This window comes from Aspergillus novofumigatus, assembly GCF_002847465.1.
Source record: "Aspergillus novofumigatus IBT 16806 chromosome Unknown P174scaffold_2, whole genome shotgun sequence".
Taxonomy (NCBI): Eukaryota; Fungi; Ascomycota; class Eurotiomycetes; order Eurotiales; family Aspergillaceae; genus Aspergillus; species Aspergillus novofumigatus.
In genome coordinates this window covers 2,416,689-2,432,850 of record NW_020194275.1, presented here as the reverse complement: position 1 = coordinate 2,432,850, position 16,162 = coordinate 2,416,689, and the positions used below count along the sequence as shown (strand labels likewise).

Sequence of the window (16,162 nt, the reverse complement as noted above, 5' to 3'; positions counted from 1 at the left end):
TGTTGAGAGGTGACCCATGAAATGACACTTATGAATGAGTCCGGTGTGTTGATCGGACCCGGAGATGACCTACTGATAGTTTTCTCTCTTTGATTTGTATATTTTTTTGCCTCATGCGTCTCCTGATTAACATGCTGCGTTTGCTGATTACCTCTTGGTTACGGGCGGCTGTCTGCATTAGTCTGTTCCATTATTTTCGAACCATCGATCTTGATTTAATAGGAACTTATGGAGAATTGCACCTTTCTTAATGGCGTTTCTTAAACTAGTTCAACCTCAATAGTACATAGATTGTCTTAAGAAGATGCTCTTTTCTGAATGGTTGTTCTCCCGAATAGCCGCGCGCCTACAATTAACGCTCGCTTAGGTGAGCGGCATCTCCACTCTCCACTCAAGCTTGTCAAGTCTAATCAGAGTACTTTTGTTGGGCTCTCATCCCCCATCTTCCTTTTCACACCACATCTCAATTGAACTCGTCCCGTCCAGTGCATCATCATGGTGAGTCCGTCATAAATTCTCTGGGCCGAATAAGCGACAGACCAGCCTGTCTCCAGACCGTACAGTCCACACGCTAACCGCAGGTCTTCCCTAACAGGCACGTAACAGCGAGAAAGCACAGTCGATGCTCTTCCGCTTCCGGGCGCAACAAGCCGCGGATCTCGGAATCATCGACATCGGACGGACGCGTCGGCCCAAAGCCATCACGTCTGTGGACTCGATCCCCAGCTGCGAGAAATGGCGCGGCCAAGTCCTCAAAGAAATCTCGCGCAAGGTGTCCCGGATCCATGAGCCCAGTCTATCCGACTACCAGATCCGCGACCTGAACGATGAAATCAACAAGCTGATGCGCGAGAAATGGGCGTGGGAAATGCAGATTCGGAACCTGGGTGGGCCGAACTATATGCGTGGTTCGGGGCGGGTGTATGATGACGAGGGGCGGGAGATCCCCGGTGGTGGGAAGGGGTATCGGTACTTTGGGCGGGCCAGGGAGTTACCTGGTGTCAAAGAGATGTTTGAGGCTGCGGCGCGACGGGGGCGAAGGCCGCCCGAGGAAGAGGAGGAAGGAAAAGGGCGGGGTGGGGATATTGCTACGAAGAAGGTTGATGCGAACTACTTCGGGTATGGGCTCGATGAAGAGGATGGATTGTTGCTTGCGTATGAGAGGCAGAAGGAGAAGGAGGCTGTTGAGCACCTACGAGGGAAGAAGGATAGTGATGCGGAGGATGGGTGGGAGCCGCTTCCCGGCGACGCTGGCGATGGGGTTGAATGGAGGTTGCCGACGCTGGAAGAGGTGCAAGAGGAGCTTGTGGACCGGAGGCGACGCCGACTGCTGGACAAAATTTCTTAGGCCGATTGGTGTTTCCGGGTTCTGTGCTCAACATTTTCATGTTTTTCTCCTCCCCACAGGCGTTAGGTCTTCGTATTTGTTGTCTGTCCTCTTTTTTCATTCTATATCATGTTCTTATTTATGCCGGGGTCATAACATTATGCATTTCGAGGGGCGCGCAAAAGAAGCTCATCAATGATACCAACAGTATATGTTCTATTGTACAATCGATTATATCATTCATTTGGTTTAAGAATCAGAGGCAGGCTGTTTCCTCGACATTCGCTCGGCCTTCAAGGCCTGTGATATGCTGATCCCCACGTCGTTCTCAATTCCTTCGTCGATACGGCGCTGCTCTGCTTGTAAATCGTCAAGTATGAAACGCCCTAGCTCTCCAGATCGCCACTTTTGAATGAAATGGAGTGCGGCAAGATCAATGTTAGGTATACCTCCTTTGGCAAGGAGACCGGTTTGCCGTGCAAAGCTGTCTAGGAGAGGCGAGATCTCGTTTGTGGGTTGGGACCAGCGCTGGTACTGCCCCGGGTTATGCAGATTAATATGATATAAAAGATAATCCGCCAATGTGACTGGTGAAATAACTGAATCTTTCACACAACCACATAGAGCTAATTTCAGCATTTTCTCCGCATCCGGCACATAGGGCATGAAAACCCCCGGAGTGTCCAAAACGTAAACATGTGCCCCATTGTCCCGCTCAATGATCTTGACGGGTGTCCCGATCTTCCGTGTAATACCAGGCTGGCCTCCAGTCTGCACGGCCTTGGCCCTTCTTACGCCTTGGTTGCGCAAATTATTGATCAGGGTGGACTTGCCCACATTTGGCATTCCAACAACCATCACGCGACAGCCGACGAGCTTATCAGGCCCTTCAGCATCATTTCGTAGATGTGCCAGAATCGAACTGACATCCGCTCGGGAGGAGGAGCTGACGAAAAACACGGCACTACTCGAATCAAACTTCTTGATAGTCTTTTCGGCCTACATACAAGGACACCCGTCAGTTATTATCTCAATTATAGCTAAACTCTGATCCTGGACTTACCATTTGCTTTGCAGATGATCGAGGCTCCGCACCCAGGTCCCTCTTTGTGTACACTACTAACCGCCTTGTCTTTCCCAAAGCCTCTTCAAACATGGGGTTAATAGACGTTACGGGTACTCTGTAGTCGCGGCACTCGATAACGTAATCAATAGAAGACAGCATGTTCTGCATCTTCTTCAATCCGGCTCTGTGATGGCCAAGATAATATGATCTTGGAATGGAGGCATAGCTGGGAAATGCCTGCCGCGGAATGAATTTGGCTGCCATCGCAGATAGACCACTCAACTGTAGACCTGCAAAAGTGATCTGTAGAGATGATGACGCAATAATGTCTCGAACATTATTGAGATGAGAGGTGACCGAAATGCGTGAAGAAGGAACGCATTGCTTGCCCCTGTTGACATGCTGAGATGATCCGCATTTCTTTGCGCTCTTTTTTTCGGCTTGACAAAAGTAGTGAAAGCGGTGAAAGAAGCGGTGTCATGTTATCTCCAACACGATAAGAATGATAAGAAAATAAAAAACGGGATACTTGCCTCTCTTCCACGAACACAAAGGACATCATATTATCTGAACCAATTCAAATTCACTCCTTCACCGTCCCGTTGAATACTAGCCATGAGACAGTATGACATGAAAATGTTCGTAGAGACCGGCGGCGCAGAGGCAAAGCGGCGAGAGGTAGACTTTGAAATGCTTGTTCACCTGGCCCGACCAATATTTATTCTGTACCGCCTTCGCATTATAGCATGGAGGACAGAAACAGGAATCGCTTTGAAGAAGTCACTTAAGAGGACGACGATTAGGTTGAGCTTGTGTTTCCGACTCTCATTGACGAAAACCGCCTACGGCGCAGAGTACAATGTACTGCCTTTCTTAGAGTTTATTTTCTAAGGATCTAAATAGAAGTAGAGGAAGAATCAGTATAGAACAGGACTTCTATACAGGGTATCATTCAGCACATTCTCATGCCATCCATCCATAACACCTGAGTACACCAATCATGTCATGTCATGCAAACATGAGAAAATGGAAACCACGATTTGATACTAGTCCAAGTCAATCTAAACGCACCTCTACGCTCTCCACCCCTGCACAAATTCATGTAGCCGATCGATGACCACACCAAATATGGCATTCACGCTGTCGCCGATGAGTTGCTCGAAATGACGGATAGCTTCCTCTTCTGACATCTCGAGGTGGAACCTCTCCTTGACTTTAAATACAGCCTTGTCCGGTTCGACGCGGATGTCAGGGATGTTGGCGTCGACCATCAGACTGAACAAATTGAGGATCAGGTTCGCCGACTTGCGCAGGGTTGTGTACGCGGTGAAGCAGTACTGCTTGAACTGGAGGTATTGAGGGGAGGTGGTACCACCCATACCTTCCACCATTTCCTTGCACAGTTTCATCATGGGAGCAAAGGGTTTGGGGTCTCGACCCAAGATAAATCCGAAATCTGCGTGGAAAAAGTGACCGTCTGGTGCAAGTAGAAGATTCTCCAAGTGTCTGTCTCCGACGCCGAGTAGGTAGGTGATGACACAATATCCAGCACAGGACTTAACATAGGCATCCATGGTTTCCTTACGGACACCAAGAGGTTCGTTCTCGTCAGGATTGTTTGCCTGGAGATAAGCAAGGACGGATTTGTACTTGGCAGAGACGGCGGAGAGTGAGGTTGATGGTATGAATTGGACAGCGCCAGCTGTGGCATTCGTCGCGAGGATACGGTAAGGGGTGAGCTTAAGGTCTAGGTTCTCCTTCTGCAGTAGACGATCCATCAAGATGATGATCTGAATGACAAGTTGATCTTGCCGGAGATCATCACCGACTTTGAACAGAATTGGATACTTGCGTCCCTCAGAGGTCTTGAAGGTAATGTGCAATGGTGACAGGGAGGACTTGAACACATTGGATTCTTCCGGAAAGCAACCCGTCACCAAGATTTCTGGATCCAATGGAAGAGGTAGTGGAGGATCGATATGGACGAGTTCGTTCTTGGGATCTTTCAAGTACTTTTTCAACTTTTCGATCTTCAGAGGTCGAGTCTCCCGAGCGAAGCGGATATCCTTGGCAATCTTCGTGAGTACAGCGACAAGCTCACCTTGTCGCAGTAGCGTCTTCCTCTGTTCTGGGGAAACCTGCTCGAGCTCGGCCATGAAGTAGTATTCTACTCGAGCAAAAAGTCTGCGTTGAGTGGACAGGGTCCCGGGGCTAGTGTCATCACATTCAACCATGAGATACCAATGCAGATAGCTTCCGAGTTTGAAATTGTTGGCAGCGCGGGTGATGAGGAAATTTGCCAACGACGAGTCATGGGCGGCGCCTTCAGTGTCGCCCCGCGAGCTTTCCTCATACTTCAGCGCTTGTACCAGCTGCAGAAGGTACAACAGCAGCTCCTCGTCGTCTGCCTTTCGAAGCCTATCTACAGCATAGGAACGGACAGCTGTATTATCAAAAGTCGGTCCGAGGAGCTCCAGTGCATCATCAACGTCGATCTCCGTCCACTTAGGAAGGATCTCTACCGCTTGCTGGGCTTCACCGGCGTCGCGCCAGTTGACAGATTTGACGAATTTGGTGAGCGCCCTTTTCTCGCGGGTAAGGTAGTATCGGAAACGCCAGACCAGGTCTTTTTCTTCTGCTGTAAGGTCCTGAGTTGGCTCATATGACACAATGACGTTAAGCTCGTCGCGAATCTTGGGGTTGGGTTTCAGGTCACGGTCCATGATGCCGGTCCGATGGCTTCGAATCAACCTCCTATGTTTGTCCTCACAGGGGTTACCCGTCTGACCGACTTCTGGGTCGTAGATTCGAATCACACCGTCACCATTGGCACCTTCGATTCCTGGTCCAAAGCGGACTTCAGGAACAGGTTTTAGGGTCGCATTAGGGTTCGCGGGCGCATTTTGAGAATACGACGAGACTGGAGGGGCCGGGTACTGATGGTCAGTCCAGACGATCGGATGATCGAAGCGCGGGAACTCGATATACAGGACGAAATTCTCGTCATCTATCTCCTCCTCGTCAGAATTTACTCCGTCAGCGCCTGGTGTTTCTGACGCTTTGTTCTTGGTCGCTTTGAGACGGATCGCCCTCTTCCTCGCAGCTTCTTCAGCGTTCAGCTTCAACTTCTCCAGTTGGCGGAAGACCATCTGATCCATCCAGTCGATTCGGGGTATCTCCCCCATCTCATGTTTCTTGATCAACACCTCCACTCTTTCCAGCTCCATTTCCTCCACTGAAGGGCCAAGAGCGTCGGAGGCGTTGTTCTTGCGTCGCCTGGGCGGGGGAGTCGATGGAGTAGCCGTCGACGAGAAGCCATCTGCTGCTTTGTGTCGATACACTTTGCACTTTTGCCGTCCCGTCTTCAGCTTACCGTCTTCATCGAACAAGGGTACTGTTGTTCCGCCGAACGGTATGTAGTGGCCGTCTGCACCTTTGCCGCCAAATGGTGAGAGATCCCAGATAGTGACAGCCAGTTGACAGCTCAGAGGAGCATCCTTGATGGACATGGGCATCTGCAGCCACTCATTCCAGGCTCGAACGGACTTGAAAGTCTTGTACGAAGTCTGCATGGGGACACCCAGTTGCTTGGAATCCGACCATAGTTGAACCGTCACAAACAGATCGGAGGTTGGGTTCTGGATGGAGCCGATGTGTCGCAGGTCCGGTCGCTTGTATAGGACTGAAAGCGGAACCTGCTTCTGCTTTCCTTCCAGCGAGCCACTTTGAACCGGTTAGCTTCCTATTTCCCAGGTTCGGCGCACGTCGGGTATTGATCCAGACCTACATCTTGACATGGATTGGAAAGTCCACCTGCGTGGAGACGGCAAACGTGAATGCCTCCATTAGTCTAGACCTCTATAAGTCCCTCATTACCAGGGTTTTATCTCTTTTCCTGGCAGTTCCGTGTAACAAGGACACGTCGGAGAGTCTCCAAGTAAGGTACGTAGGTTAGATAAGGTCAATGACTTAGCTGTGGAGGTCAACCGGGGAAGATGGTAAGAGCATACCTGATTGGCTGCTTGTTGCATAATGACGGGGAGCGGTGTTCCTCGCCACGTGACCGTTATCGGCCAAAAATGTAATAGCAGAGGGATCTTTATCTGCTTCGGACAGGCACGCGTCGCGCAGGCAGATCTCATAATGATGCTCCGTATTCTGCCACATCGTTTCCACCGATTCGGAAGTGAAACGGCATAGGTATTGGCTCACGGCGATAATACAACGCTTCTAATGCACCCAAGATTTTTCTCCAGGTGTAATTGAATTTTTGTCCCAATCACGGTGGATTTCAGCTCTTTAGCCTCGTCGCGCTCACCGCTCTAGGCTCTATCAAACGCTACCACGTTTCTTTGTGCTCCGTTTGTCATCAAGTCCTAGCCCAAGACTATGGCAGGGATTGCGCGTGCTCGTGAGGCTGAAAGTCGATCTTCGTCGCCCGAATCCTCTTCAGATAAGGAGAACCGCCAGAACTCCTCAAGACCTCGCAAGAGGGCCCAGACTCAGACCATGGCATCTTCAGGCACCAACGCGAAACGGCAACGACTGGCTCAGCGAGCGTCCAACATCCAGGGAAGCCAATCCCAGTCGTCCCAGTCTCAGCGATCGGACAAGGATAAGAGGTACTACGATCCAGATCAGGATGAGAATGAGAGGAGGCGCATTCGCAGGGAACTTCGAGAGTTGCATCGAGAATTAAATGGTAATTCTGCTCTTTCTAGGCACTCATATAAACTACAAGCATCAAGTAAACCGCATGCTCTGACGCTGGTGCAGACTGCAGGAACGAGTACATGCAAGCGGGGAATATCGGAATCCGAGAGACCATCGAAAAGGCCAATGAGATCTTCCAAAACGTCAAGCAAACATCGGATGCGACCATCGACTCTCGTCTCCTGGTCACTGCCGCAAATCTGGGGTATAAGAAAACAGCACAGTTCACCTTGGGAGATGCGTCCGCGGGTATCGATGTCGACGAGTTCGTCTCCAAGTGTATTTCTTTTATGCGCCGTGGCCCAAGTGATCCAGACGCCGCATTATCCAGCACACAGCGTCGACGGCCCCGTCCTTCCGGGCGCAGTCAAGCAGACCCGGACGAGAGCGATGATGAGACTGGAGACGCAATGAACTGGGATTGGCTGGGGCGGGCTGCTTGCTTGCGCCATAACTCCCGGCCTTCAGTTTCTGGATTTCTTCTGGGGCCGTTGTCGGTACAGAAACGCACCCGTCTAGTGACACAACGACGAGCGAGAGAGCGCATTGACCCATCGCAGGCGGTTCGACCACAGGAGCTCCAGGAGAAGGACCTCGACAGGCAGGAGACGTCGAACCTCACGACCATGTGCGCCAATATAAACAAATTGCTCGCGGAAACGGTAACTCATGGCCAGAATACTGTGGATAGAATACTCTCGCAGATGGAGGAGGAGCCTACGGAGGAGCTTGTCCAGGAAGTCATGGCCAAGTATCATGTTGCTGATGACGGAGGAGTACCTCTTTTTCACTTTTGCATAAACCCAAGGTCGTTTGGGCAAAGTGTGGAGAATTTGTTCTATGTCAGCTTCTTGGTACGAGATGGGACTGTCGGAATATCAACCGACAGTCGGCAGTTACCCACTCTACGTAAGTTCCCTGCGGGTCTACTCCTGAGTGGCTTGTGGAGCTAACCTGTTCGACCCCTAGATCCCTCGAAACCGTATGCGCCGAGTGAGGCCCAGAAAAAGGGAGTCCAGAAACACCAGGCTATCTTCAGTCTCGATTTTGAAACGTGGCGCCAGCTCATTGATGTATATGATATCAAGGAGTCTATAATCAAGCATCGCCCGAAGAGCCGTCACAGTCGACGGGCGGTGGTTGGTACGGTTGAAAGGCACCTGTCCTTTTTCGTGTCAGATGTGTGGTTATTGTATAGAAGCGATACCCATGTTGTTTTGGATGTTATATTCATCTTGAAGCTGCAATGAATTGAACTACACATTCAATACTGAGACATAGACCCGACGATAGCCTGTCTAGACCTCGTGGCATTGCTGCGAGGAGCGGGGCAACCCAGATCTGCACCCTGAAGTGTAACCGAGTCTCATGGCATCAACACGGAGCAAATATAAATTAAGATCGTATGTCCGTTGCTGATACTCCTGAAAAGTCTTGGTTTATTTGAGCTTAATTCTATATGTTGGGGATTTAAGCTATGATCAATTCTCCGATGGAAGATGTACAGACGTCATTGCCGCCCCACCAGAAACTGTCAGCTCCAACAGCTCATGTCATGCAACATTTGCTGGAATTCTCGTAGTTCACCAGATCCAACTGACGAGCTTCTCGCCGTTATAGATGAAATTGATATCTTGCTTCGAAGCTTAGCTACTACCTTGATCCTGATTATCCAAGGCACGCCTTGAGTACAGGGGATAGAAAGCGCAATTGAGCTCTGGCCCGAATTGCCATATATTTCAGCTGCTCAAAACAAAAGAAAAAGCGCCTATCATGCCTCGACTATTTCCATCCAACCCAGAAGAGGTGATGGTGATCCGAAATGTCACCTCCGACATCATCACCCTGAGTCTGCCATTCGCACGATTTGGCCGTCTCAAGTTTGGCGCGCGGGGAACACTGGGTGAGCCCTGTCAAAGACAGTATCATCAATTTCATCCAGCTGACCAAGCCTGAACAGTCAAACTGCCCTCGGGCTCCCTCGCCATCTTCTCTCCGGTCAGCCTCACGCCCCAAGTTCGCGAGATGATCTCCCAGATGGGCCAGGTGAAATACATCGCCGCACTAGATCTCGAGCATCACATCCACCTCACGCCGTGGAAAGAAGCATACCCCGAGGCCGAGATCATCGCCCCGGAAGGCCTCTGGGAGAAACGGCAGTCGAATGCAGAGTATAAGAACACGCCCTTTTCGCACATATTCCGGAAAGAGGACCAGCATAAGGGATCCCGCAAGATCTCGGAGGAATTCGACGCGGAGTTTGAGTCCGAGTACGTATACGGACATCCGTCGCGGGAGCTAGTCTTCCTACATAAGCGGTCGCGCACACTCATCGAGGCGGATCTCATGTTTAATCTCCCCGCTCGGGAGCAGTACTCGCGGACGAAGGAGGGCGCTACATCGGGGATCTTTGCGAAGATTATCAACACGGTGATGTCGGCTGAGCCACCGGCGACGTGGCAGAAGCGGTTTGCGTGGTATATTTTATCAAGTGCGGATCGGAAGGCGTTTACGGAGTCAATGAGGAGGATCGATCAGTGGGAGTTTAATCGGTTGATTCCGTGCCACGGGGATATTATTGAGAGCGGTGCTAAAGGGAGTTTCCGTACAGTCATGGAATGGTTCTTGGAGAATAATCGACGAGGTTCTACGTGACAAGATTGGTTTACCGTTCTGGTTTGCTGGTAATTCTTGATCGTGTATTAGTAGGCTTCAAACATCTATAATTTACGGGCAGTTTCTTGAAAGTCGAGCGAGTCTGGTTAATTAACTGTTCAGTGATGCTGCGCAGTCTTTGCTGAATTACATCACTTTTTATTCATGCCAAGGTATAGAGGTGCCTACGTCGACGGCGTTAGGGCTGAAGGGAGAGTGAAGGTCCGGTGAAGGTCAGACAATCCAGGCTGCTGCATTTTGTTTTGTGGATGACGTCAGACAACAAGGAGTCCTGAAATTTCGTCATCCAAGCAATAACAAACTTCAACCTAAGATGGTTCAGATTATACCCCTGAGGTAATAAGATACTCTTGTGTTTTACAGGCATTGCTATTACGTCGACTTAGAGCTCGAAATGAATGGAAACAATAACCCACACCCGAAAATGAAGCTGAGAAGATCTCTGGTATGCTTTGAGAAGAATTTCCCGAAATGGGCTAGTAGTGGAGCTGGTGGAGAAGAGCTCTCAGCCTTAGTTGTGGCACTATCAATTCTAGACAATGGTACAACCATACTTCGAATGCAGTCAATTCTTGCAGTTATCCTTGTTGGGATAACTGGAGAATACTCAGTAAAGACTTAGGTTTGAGGACAACGCATGATGCCTGGTGTGGTCACGCCAATCATCACCGAATGAGCGGTCAACCAGCCACCGATCACTACCGTAGTCAGTGTTAGAGTTGCTCAAGATTCAATGACTGTCTGTGCCCAGAAAAAGTTGGGCAGACCGGAGGATTTCCCAGGCAGCCAATCGTTTTGAGAACAAGATGTCGTGCCCATGCGATGATGGTAGAGATGGCAGAGCCGACACCGAAGGACATGGAAAAGACGGACAAACAAAGTCTAGTACTTGCGATGATCGTCACCAGGTGTGACGACTGCGCCGGCGAAGCTTTTAAACTGCACTGCCTCCCTTTTTTACTTATTTTCTTCCTTCCTCTTCTATTAAACCCTCTGTACAATTTGTCCTTGCTTAGTCTACTCTCAGACCATCGTCTATAATAACAAGGCCCCGAAGTCATTCGCTGTCACAAAAAAGAACCGCATCTTCTCGGCAACCATCTAATTCAATAATCTCCATATCACAATGCCTGTCATTTCGCGTCTAGTCTCCATTGTCCTACGTGTCGCAGAGATCGCCTTTGCTGCGGTATGCACCCCAGAGCGATTAAATGATTGGAGCGCAACTGACTCTATTGTAAAACTCAAGGTCGTCGCAGGCATCATCGGCTACTATCTGCATCAGTTCTCCGATATTGATGCTTGGCCACAAGCACGGTGGATCTACACTGAAGTCGTCGCCGGCTTATCCATACTCCTCGGTCTCATATGGCTGATACCTTTCTCTTCTGGCTTCTTCTCTTGGCCATGTATGTCTGATCTGTTGCGCACGATGATACCTTGTGGCTAACAGGAAAAATCTACAGTTGATGTGGTCATTTCTTTCGCATGGTTCGCCGCGTTCGGCATTCTCGTCGATGCCATCCATAAGTTGAACTGCGGCAGTATCTGGCACTGGCATTTTGACACCTACAGCACCAACTCCTGTGGTCGTTGGAAGGCCGCCGAAGCATTCAGCTTCCTCTCCGCCATCGTGTGGCTCGCCTCCGCTCTTGTGGTTCGTATTATGAAGTCTGTAACCCAAGGATGTTGATTCTGACAGCATCTGCTAGGGCATCTGGTTCACCTTCCGCGTCAGGGGCGCCAATGCTGATGGCTACTAGTAAGTTGACTGCCTCGACAAATCTAAAATATGACCTTCTAACATGTTCTATAGTGGCCGTCGTCGTTTTGGCCGCTCCGCCGTCTAGTCGTTTTTCGGTCTTTCATCACGATGACACTGTTTGTCCTTGCCTCGGGCATTGACCTGCAGTGGACGGTTAAATCTATCAAACATTCGACAACTTTTCGCAAGCGTTCCTTACAGTGCCAACTTACGACGACTACAATCCTTAAGACCCCTGAACATACTTACTGTACCCCTTATCAAGGCTCTCGTAGGGAAATTCTTTGGTGGGCAACGAGTTGACGATCTTTAATTGGTTATCTGCTGATTTGATACCCTCTTGTGTGCTAACGATTCATGTGGCTTGTTGATGACATACGGTTTTTGCTCCTTCGAGGTCATATCCTCTGTGTGATATATGCGCTTAATACAAGTTTGCCATTCATGTTGATTATTCTCATTGCACAGAGAATAATGTATAGAGTCAAGACAGCACGGGTGTCTAAGGTAGTACCGGTAGTTGCTCCGTAGTAACAAGGGTGAGTATATCTGACTAAGGTGGGCCGGTCCTCACCAACTTTGCCCGCCTTACTTGATCTCCCTCCACGAGAACCATTCTATCATGGACAGAAATCACAGAATCGAAGATGCTATCAGGCCAGGAATCCTCCTCAATCTCAAGCTCTGGAAATTCATCTTCCTACGAGAAAGTCCCTCGTGAAACCCAGGAGTACCCGCTAGAGATCCTTCACCATGAAGAAAGTTCCGAGGTCAGCCACTTTATGCCGGTAGCTCGCGGGAGCGCCGATTCGGCACGAGCCGGTCAGGAATACTGCACAAGGGAGCCGCTCTTGCCAGTCCATGAGCATCAACAACAAACTCGCACATCTTCAAGGCGATTTTCGTGTTCCGTATCTGCAATCTGGTCGTGGGTACTGGGGCCTTCGCCCCCTCATATATATCAGATCAGACCTTTGCTGCCCCGCTGGCAGACGGCGCCGGGCCGTTTGGTGGAGAGGTTCTTTCCCAGTACTATCAGCAAGGTCTTGCTTCTTCTGTCTTGCCTGGTCTTCTGGGGAGTAGTTTTCATCGCGTCGCTACAATCTGCAATTGCCGGCTCGGCTGTAACGGGTTATGGGCAGCCCGTTAAGCTATCCTGTCACAGTCGACTATGGTAAGCTATGGCCATTTTCGATCATCAAACGACGCACGCTGACGTTATAGGTCCAATGCTACTAACTGTGGTCTAAACGGGGACGCATGTCGCCCGTTTGATGACGGCGCATTTGCGTTCCGCTGCCCTGCGACTTGTTCGGCTGCAATGGTTCTCGAACCATACTTCATTGGCCCGCAGGAGATCAATTACCGGACTCTGGTCATCGGTGGTGAACTCGGAGGTGGCAATGGCAGCGACTACGGTGTTTATCGCGGTGACTCTGCCATTTGTCCTGCTGCGCTACATGCGGGACTCATTAGTGATGCGAAAGGCGGCTGCGGGGTCCTCCGCCGGACGGGTGAACAGTCCAATTTTCCATCTGTAGAGAGGAACGGTATTCCAAGCATCGCATTTCCTTCCAATTTTCCCTTGTCCTTCACTTTTGATGGGAATGGGTCCACAGAAGACGGTGGTCTTGACTGCCAGGACATCCGTTGGTCGCTGTTCGCCTTCTCCGTGGTAGTCTCAGCATTGCTCTCACTTTTCATCACTTCGCCAGCGGCGTTCTACGCTTCGATGTTCTTCATCGTCTACTTCCAAGTCGCACTCTCGTCCGATCCACCTTATTCTCCGAACTACTACGAGCTCATCTCCATCGCCCTAGGCAGATTCCTCCCCTGCGCTTTCGTCGGCTTCGCCTTGTACTATTTCTGCGTCAGGCACACCCTAAAAGATCTAGATGCCCACTGGGACAAGACCATCCTCTGGCTGGGGCCTTGCTGGGTTGGCGCCCTCAACACCGATACCTTCGACAAGATCCCCATATCCCGCCTGACGCCCCACGATATCCAGCAGCAGCCCGGCGCTGTACCAGCCCTAATCATTATCGTCGCTCTCCTATGCGGTATCGTCATCACGCAGGCCGTCGCCTTTCGCAACGAAGGCCGTCTGCCCAAAATGCTCGCCATCTACGGCGTCCTGATTGCCGCCGTCCTCGCGCTCCTAGTTGTGCCGCACATGAACCTCCGCATCCACCACTACATCCTCAGCTTGCTCTTTCTCCCCGGGACGACCTTGCAGACGCGGCCGAGTCTGTTGTATTCTGGGCTCCTGGTGGGATTGTTCATCAACGGAGTTGCCCGCTGGGGGTTCGATAGTATTCTCCAGACGCCTGCCGCGCTGCTCGACGGTGCGCAGCTGGGAAGTGCGCTTCCGCAGATCTCCGCGCCTCTTGTTGTATCTGCCCAGGAGATCGTCTTCACTTTCCTGAAGGATATAACTGACGAGGCGGATGGGATTAGTGTACTTGTCAATGATGTGGAGAGGTTCCGTGCTTTCCGGTCAGGGGATGGGTCAGTAGAATCGTTCAATTGGACGAGACGCAGGGCGGAGGAACCTGAATATTTCCGCTTCGGGTATATGAAAATGAATGCCCTGGGTGGAGTGTGGTACGAAGATTTTACAGAGCCGGTTGTCTGGGACGTTGATGGGAGTTGGAATCGGTCGGCCCCGACTTAGTGCTTTCACGATGGTCATCAAATCTCATTTTATTTTTACTCGTTCAACTCCGAGGACAATGTAAGATAAGTTCCAGCCGAAAATGTATCCGTATTATATTCATGACCCTTGACGAGATTGATTGTTTGACGCCCCAACACCAGACAATGCATGAGAATCCGAAACTACTCGTCCCGATGATCGCGACATCTCACCTGGATGATGCTCTGCTTCCCGCCGTCTTCGACAACCATAGCCGTTAACTTCCCACCCTTGACGCACCCAGAGTCCAGACCCTTGGTATACGTCTTGAGAGACAAGGAACTTTTCGAATCATGACCGTAAATCACGGTCATAACCTGCGACTTTGGGTCCGGCACCGAACCCTCCAGACTAGAGTACAGCAGGGACTGATGTTTATTGAACAGCTGCCATTGTCAGCTTAGCCATGTACGAGGGAAATTGACGGAGCGCAGCGCCTACCTTGGTCCACATCGTTCCCTTCCGCGTCGAGCTAGGCACATGCGTATCCAGATCGATGGTCAGCATGTTCATCACGCTGGAGGCATCCTGCTTGTCCAGCTCCACGCCCGGCACCAACCCCCATGCACGACGACCACCTGTCCCATTTCGGGGATCTGGCCCACGTTCAGAATGACGGGGCAAGCGCCAAGCCACTGCACCTGTTCGCTGGACAACTGCCGCGCGAGCGCACGCTCCTTCTTTTTCAGCCCGAAGAAGAGATCTGGGCTGATGCCGCCGTCCGAGTCCGGAGAGAGGGTATTTGATGACTCCATGTCGTGGCGGAGCAGCAGCACCCGGTCTTCGTGGTTCCCCCGGACACAGGAGGCGCTGTACTTGCGGGCCAGGTCGACGACCCCGAGGCTGTCGGGGCCTTTGTTGATCATGTCGCCGACGAAGATGAGGTGGTCGCGCTCGTGGTCAAAGGAGACTTCGTCAAGAAGGAGTTCCACTGCCCGCATCAATCAGTACAACATCACAAGGAGAACGGAGTCAAGGGAACGCACGCTCATCCTTGCAGCCATGCACATCCCCGATGAAAATCAACCTCCGCGAGCTAGGCTGTCCGTCCTTCTGCGCCTTGACCGCAGGCAACAACGAAGCATCCAGATCCCTCAATTGCGTGATATTATCGAATCTCGGCAGTGCGTTCGTACCAAACCAACCCCCAACATCGTCCTTGATCGACGGGTCTAACGAGTGCAGCAGCGCCTCATGTTCCTCCAGCCGCGGCGAGAGCACAAACATCCACCCCGCCAGACAAGACACCAGGAGCACCAGGTATATAATAGCGTATCGGCGAAAACGCGGCGCCGTCACCATAGACATGAACATCTGCACCCATCGCGGGGAGTCGGTCCCGCCGGGGGAAAGGGAGAGGGAGGTGTATTTGGCGCTCGTTTGCCATTCGTTGCGCACGTAGTCGATGAGCGGGCGAGTGTACCTGTTCAATCGGTAGGAGTAGCCTGGAGGCGAGGGTGGGAATCCATCGTCTGAGTAGTCGTCGGAGATCTCTAGGCTCTCCCTGTCTGCGTGAGCCGCCATGGGCGGAGGGTCGCCAGGCATCGGCGATTTGGCGATGGAATCCGCAATGGTTCAGTGGCAGGCAAGGTCGGAGATCCGCATGTATGTCCTAAGACGACTTTCCGGAGCTAAAAAAAGTAGACCATGAACCTGCATGGGAACTTCTGTCGTGGTCGTTGTTGAGATGGAAGAAAGCAAGGTTTCACTTGTGACAACTTACTTCATCGGCTGTCTTATTCTTAGCACGCATAAGACGTAGTCCTAGTGGAGCCTGAGGCTCGATCAGCGAATCTAATCAGTGCATGGCTTAAAGACTATTCCGTTTATGGACTAGCGTCACATCACCTAATCTGTCCCGATCATCTAATCCATCTTTATCTCGATGTGGTCATAACAATATCAAAGTACTATGGCGAT

The 16,162-nt window shown here is 51.0% G+C and overlaps 9 protein-coding genes across 9 annotated transcripts; 6 read left to right on the top strand and 3 right to left on the bottom strand.

The window, feature by feature from the left end:
* Positions 1–297: 297 nt before the first annotated feature.
* Positions 298–1,533, top strand: P174DRAFT_510219 (pre-mRNA-splicing factor ISY1). Its single transcript, XM_024831652.1, has 2 exons — positions 298–498; positions 596–1,533. The coding sequence occupies exons 1-2, from the start codon at positions 496–498 to the stop codon at positions 1,346–1,348; spliced, it is 756 nt and encodes a 251-aa protein (XP_024685728.1). The 5' UTR covers positions 298–495; the 3' UTR covers positions 1,349–1,533.
* A 43-nt stretch (positions 1,534–1,576) lies between these two features.
* On the bottom strand, positions 1,577–2,657 carry P174DRAFT_365195 (putative GTPase MTG1; the record flags this gene model as incomplete). Its single annotated transcript, XM_024822041.1, has 2 exons — positions 1,577–2,326; positions 2,391–2,657. 2 exons carry the CDS (start codon positions 2,655–2,657, stop codon positions 1,577–1,579), a joined length of 1,017 nt encoding a protein of 338 aa, XP_024685727.1.
* A 652-nt stretch (positions 2,658–3,309) lies between these two features.
* Positions 3,310–6,373, bottom strand: P174DRAFT_402161 (phosphatidylinositol 3-kinase VPS34). The gene is made up of 2 exons (XM_024823949.1): positions 6,181–6,373; positions 3,310–6,116 (listed from the first exon to the last, which is right to left on the bottom strand). The coding sequence occupies exons 1-2, from the start codon at positions 6,237–6,239 to the stop codon at positions 3,467–3,469; spliced, it is 2,709 nt and encodes a 902-aa protein (XP_024685726.1). The 5' UTR covers positions 6,240–6,373; the 3' UTR covers positions 3,310–3,466.
* Positions 6,374–6,782: 409 nt separating this feature from the next.
* Positions 6,783–8,366, top strand: P174DRAFT_501765 (non-structural maintenance of chromosomes element 4 family protein; the record flags this gene model as incomplete). Its single annotated transcript, XM_024831046.1, has 3 exons — positions 6,783–7,140; positions 7,170–8,015; positions 8,076–8,366. The coding sequence occupies 3 exons, from the start codon at positions 6,783–6,785 to the stop codon at positions 8,354–8,356; spliced, it is 1,485 nt and encodes a 494-aa protein (XP_024685725.1). The 3' UTR covers positions 8,357–8,366.
* Positions 8,367–8,679: 313 nt separating this feature from the next.
* On the top strand, positions 8,680–9,179 carry P174DRAFT_438923 (uncharacterized protein). The gene has a single exon (XM_024826665.1). It carries the CDS (start codon positions 8,880–8,882, stop codon positions 9,060–9,062), a length of 183 nt encoding a protein of 60 aa, XP_024685724.1. The 5' UTR covers positions 8,680–8,879; the 3' UTR covers positions 9,063–9,179.
* P174DRAFT_438921 (uncharacterized protein) lies at positions 9,067–9,895 on the top strand. The gene has a single exon (XM_024826664.1). It carries the CDS (start codon positions 9,144–9,146, stop codon positions 9,759–9,761), a length of 618 nt encoding a protein of 205 aa, XP_024685723.1. The 5' UTR covers positions 9,067–9,143; the 3' UTR covers positions 9,762–9,895.
* Positions 9,896–10,908: 1,013 nt separating this feature from the next.
* Positions 10,909–11,632, top strand: P174DRAFT_428598 (MARVEL domain-containing protein; the record flags this gene model as incomplete). The annotated part of the gene is made up of 4 exons (XM_024825522.1): positions 10,909–11,191; positions 11,249–11,439; positions 11,495–11,544; positions 11,599–11,632. 4 exons carry the CDS (start codon positions 10,909–10,911, stop codon positions 11,630–11,632), a joined length of 558 nt encoding a protein of 185 aa, XP_024685722.1.
* Positions 11,633–12,110: 478 nt separating this feature from the next.
* Positions 12,111–14,480, top strand: P174DRAFT_402151 (LCCL domain-containing protein). The gene is made up of 2 exons (XM_024823948.1): positions 12,111–12,721; positions 12,772–14,480. Exons 1-2 carry the CDS (start codon positions 12,195–12,197, stop codon positions 14,219–14,221), a joined length of 1,977 nt encoding a protein of 658 aa, XP_024685721.1. The 5' UTR covers positions 12,111–12,194; the 3' UTR covers positions 14,222–14,480.
* P174DRAFT_438917 (putative serine/threonine-protein phosphatase) lies at positions 13,961–15,944 on the bottom strand. Its single transcript, XM_024826663.1, has 4 exons — positions 15,229–15,944; positions 14,812–15,173; positions 14,684–14,782; positions 13,961–14,628 (listed from the first exon to the last, which is right to left on the bottom strand). Exons 1-4 carry the CDS (start codon positions 15,785–15,787, stop codon positions 14,386–14,388), a joined length of 1,263 nt encoding a protein of 420 aa, XP_024685720.1. The 5' UTR covers positions 15,788–15,944; the 3' UTR covers positions 13,961–14,385.
* Between the last annotated feature and the right edge of the window lie 218 nt (positions 15,945–16,162).